Source organism: Pistacia vera, unplaced genomic scaffold (genome assembly GCF_008641045.1).
Source record: "Pistacia vera cultivar Batoury unplaced genomic scaffold, PisVer_v2 Contig78, whole genome shotgun sequence".
Lineage (NCBI taxonomy): Eukaryota > Viridiplantae > Streptophyta > Magnoliopsida > Sapindales > Anacardiaceae > Pistacia > Pistacia vera.
Window position 1 is genome coordinate 764397 of NW_022196645.1, and position 3774 is coordinate 768170.

Below are 3774 nucleotides of genomic sequence, written 5' to 3' on the forward strand. Positions count from 1 at the left end.
GCCTTGTCTTGAGAGCAAACTCAAAAGTAAACACACTTTGAAGCAAAGGAATTAGGATCAAGCTACCTCTTCCATTTCTTTAATCTTTACAAAGAGAGAGAAAATTTGGAGATTTGACAATTTAAGTCAACGAAGAAGGATCAAAATTTGTGACCAAACATGTGTTCAAATGTGTTTTGCAGATAGAGTTGTTGGAGGCCTTAATGGTGTACTACAAAAGCTCATGTACTTCATTTTTAGTACAAGTAGTAGTCTCGAATTTTTCGGTTGTTACAACGTCTATTTGAGCATGGTGATATTTGTCCTATAAATTCAGAATTTTGGAAACCAATTAAGCCATGGTCAATTGGTAAGATAGCTTTAGTTTTGGATACCCATTTGTGGATATGGTGGGCTATTCAAGAATCTGAATTTGATATCATATTGCATTTATTGTTTCTTCAGGCGTTTGTGGGTTTTTCTAGGTTCCTCATATCAATTATCCTTTGTGGGTTTTTCTTGTTGTGTGTGATTATATGTTAATGTAGCTGAGAATCAACGCAGGGATTCCATTGTAGTTAACGAAGAAGAAGACGTGCAAGAAGGCTACCGAGGTAAGATCATTTATATATCAACTCTTTGTTTACTTCAGTAAATGGGATTTTGATTTTGTGAATTTCTTGATGGAATAAGATTAATAGGGGACATAAACGTGGAAGAGTTGAGAGAGATTGAGAGAATGAACAACGAAAGAGAGAATAGCTTGGAATTGGAAGAGATTAAAGATCAACAAGAGGAAATAAAGAGAATTCCTCCATGGACAAAACATATAACTATTCGAGGACTAATTGCTAGCTTAGCGATTGGTGTTATATACAGTGTGATAGTGATGAAGCTGAACCTCACTACTGGTTTAGTCCCCAATCTCAATGTCTCTGCAGCTCTTCTTGCCTTTGTATTTGTCAAAACATGGACTGAGTTGCTTCACAGGGCTGGAATTACATCAACTCCTTTTACTAGACAAGAAAATACTATTATTCAGACTTGTGCAGTTGCTTGTTACAGCATTGCTGTAGGAGGTTGGGAGCCTTTTTATCTTAATTTCTTGATTGTTATTTAGTTGCGGCGTGTACTTTTAAGTCTTCTCTAGACATTAGCTCACTTGGTACTGTAAATTTTGTTAATTGTGGGACTGCAGGTGGTTTTGGGTCATATCTTCTGGGTTTGAACAGGAAGACATATGAACAAGCAGGGGTTGAGACAGAGGGAAACAATCCTAATAGTGTCAAGGAGCCGGGAATCGGTTGGATGACTGGTTTCCTCTTTGTTAGCAGCTTTGTTGGAATTCTTGCACTGGTACCTCTTAGAAAGGTAGCCTTTGTACTTCTTTATCGCTTTCTTAGTTCTGTGATCTGCATTAATTGATTCAAGATTGACGCGTTCTTGCAAAGTTTAATGAGTGAGTGATTGAAAATAGTGTTCTCACTTCCTTCTTATTGTTACAGATCATGATAATAGATTACAAGTTGACTTATCCAAGTGGAACTGCTACTGCAGTTCTTATAAATGGGTTTCATACTCCTAAAGGAGACAAGATAGCGAAGTATGATCTTTTAATTTAAATTCTGGTATGTTGAGATGGATTAATACAATTGATTGTTGAAGAACTAAACAAGTACCAATTCTTCTTGCAGGAAGCAAGTTCAAGGTTTCACAAAATTCTTTTCTATAAGTTTCCTTTGGGCTTTCTTTCAGTGGTTCTATTCAGGAGGAGAGCAATGTGGATTTGTTCAGTTTCCTACATTTGGACTGAAAGCTTGGAAAAATTCGTGCGTATTCAGCAACTCTCCTTTACATCTTATGGCCTTGCCTGTGATTAATTGTTTCATCATCACTGATTAAAGAAATTGAATTTTGCAGATTTTACTTTGATTTTAGTATGACTTACATCGGTGCGGGAATGATCTGTTCCCATCTTGTGAATTTGTCTTTGCTTCTTGGTGCTGTGCTCTCTTGGGGAATCATGTGGCCACTGATAGGTGATCTTAAAGGGAATTGGTTTCCTAAAACGTTACCTGAAAGCAGTATGAAGAGTCTAAGTGGTTACAAGGTTGGTCAGTAATGCTCTTTTACCCAAATCTTTTAACAGAAATGGTCCCTCATTTCTTGGCGTAACTGATAATTTCAGAATTCATCGTTGATAATCTCGTTCTTATAGTTTCACGCTTGGGCTGTAGGTGTTTATTGCTATTGCACTGATCCTAGGAGATGGGCTCTACAATTTTCTGAAGATTCTTTTCTTTACTGCCAGAAGCATCCATGCCAGGGTGAAGAATAAAAGGCCCAAAACATGTAATTTTACAGCTTTACCTTTGTTTGTGGCTCCTGTCTTGCTTGATTTTCAAACATCTGTTTAACCAGGGCACCTTAATTGTTTAATTCTTTTGCCTTGTTGGTATAAATATAGATTTTCTAATTTCATGTCCCTTTTAAAGCAGTTCCAGATGACCAGAAGGAGGCTGTTGACGATGATCTTCGCAAAAATGAAATGTTTATTAGAGAGAGCATCCCTATGTGGGTAGCATGTGTAGGTTACACTATCTTCTCCGTTATTTCCATCATCGTGATCCCACTCATGTTCCCTGAGCTGAAGTGGTACTACGTTCTCGTGGCTTACATTCTAGCACCCTCTCTAAGCTTCTGCAATGCTTACGGTGCTGGTCTAACTGACATGAACATGGCCTATAACTATGGCAAAGTGGCCCTGTTTGTTCTTGCTGCCTTATCTGGGAAAGAAAATGGTGTGGTTGCTGGACTTGTCGGTTGTGGTCTGATTAAATCTATTGTTTCCATCTCTTCTGATTTAATGCATGATTTTAAGACTGGTCATCTCACTCTCACTTCTCCTAGGTCAATGCTTCTTAGCCAGGCCATTGGGACTGCCATAGGTTGTGTTGTAGCTCCTCTTACATTCTTTCTTTTCTACAAGGCTTTTGATGTGGGGAACCCAGATGGTGAATACAAAGCTCCTTATGCAATTGTATATAGAAACATGGCAATTCTAGGTGTCGAAGGTTTCTCTGCCCTTCCGCAGCATTGTTTACAACTATGTTATGGGTTTTTTGCCTTTGCTATATTGACCAATTTGTTGAGAGATGTTTCCCCAAAGAAAATCGGGAAATGGATTCCTCTTCCCATGGCCATGGCCGTGCCTTTCCTAGTTGGTGCATACTTTGCAATTGATATGTGCGTCGGGAGCTTGGTTGTGTTTGTATGGCACAAGCTAAATAGCAGGAAGGCAAGTTTAATGATTCCTGCAGTTGCTTCAGGCTTGATTTGTGGAGATGGATTATGGATCCTTCCTTCGTCGATCCTTGCTCTCGCAAAGGTTCGCCCTCCAATTTGCATGCAGTTCTTGGCAACTTAGTGTGGTTTTGTTAAGTTAAGCAGATGGAGGAAGATTGCTAAAAAGTGTTGTTTTTGGCATACAAATGAGCTCATTTCAGGTTCAATAATGTAATAGTAGTTACAAAGTATAGAAATGATGTAACTTTCTATTTCCAAATAATTAATAGATAATATATATTGTATTACTTTTTGTCTAATCATACAACTGATTCTGCAATTGGGGTCTGAAGTAAGCAGGCAATTGGTCATTACAATAAAGGGAGCACAAACAACAATAAGAGGCTTATTACCAATTAGGTTTCAGAAATTTTCTACAAGTTACAAAGTTGGGACAATAAAATTGCTAATCCTTCAATTAAGGGAAAATAAACAAGTATTTAGACTTAA

General features: G+C 37.9%; 1 protein-coding gene across 3 annotated transcripts; it reads left to right on the forward strand.

Moving 5' to 3' along the window:
• LOC116116526 (metal-nicotianamine transporter YSL3) lies at positions 1-3572 on the forward strand. Of its 3 annotated transcripts, XM_031402587.1 has the most exons (9): positions 1-349; positions 445-593; positions 673-1058; positions 1178-1350; positions 1485-1582; positions 1674-1808; positions 1900-2089; positions 2217-2331; positions 2475-3572. In XM_031402587.1, exons 3-9 carry the CDS (start codon positions 719-721, stop codon positions 3404-3406), a joined length of 1983 nt encoding a protein of 660 aa, XP_031258447.1. In that variant the 5' UTR covers positions 1-349; positions 445-593; positions 673-718; the 3' UTR covers positions 3407-3572. The 3 variants fall into 3 exon arrangements, with proteins under 3 accessions (XP_031258447.1, XP_031258446.1, XP_031258445.1); XM_031402586.1 differs by having other exon boundaries at positions 1-593; XM_031402585.1 differs by lacking the exons at positions 1-349; positions 445-593 and having other exon boundaries at positions 681-1058; positions 2478-3572.
• The last annotated feature ends 202 nt before the right edge of the window (positions 3573-3774 follow it).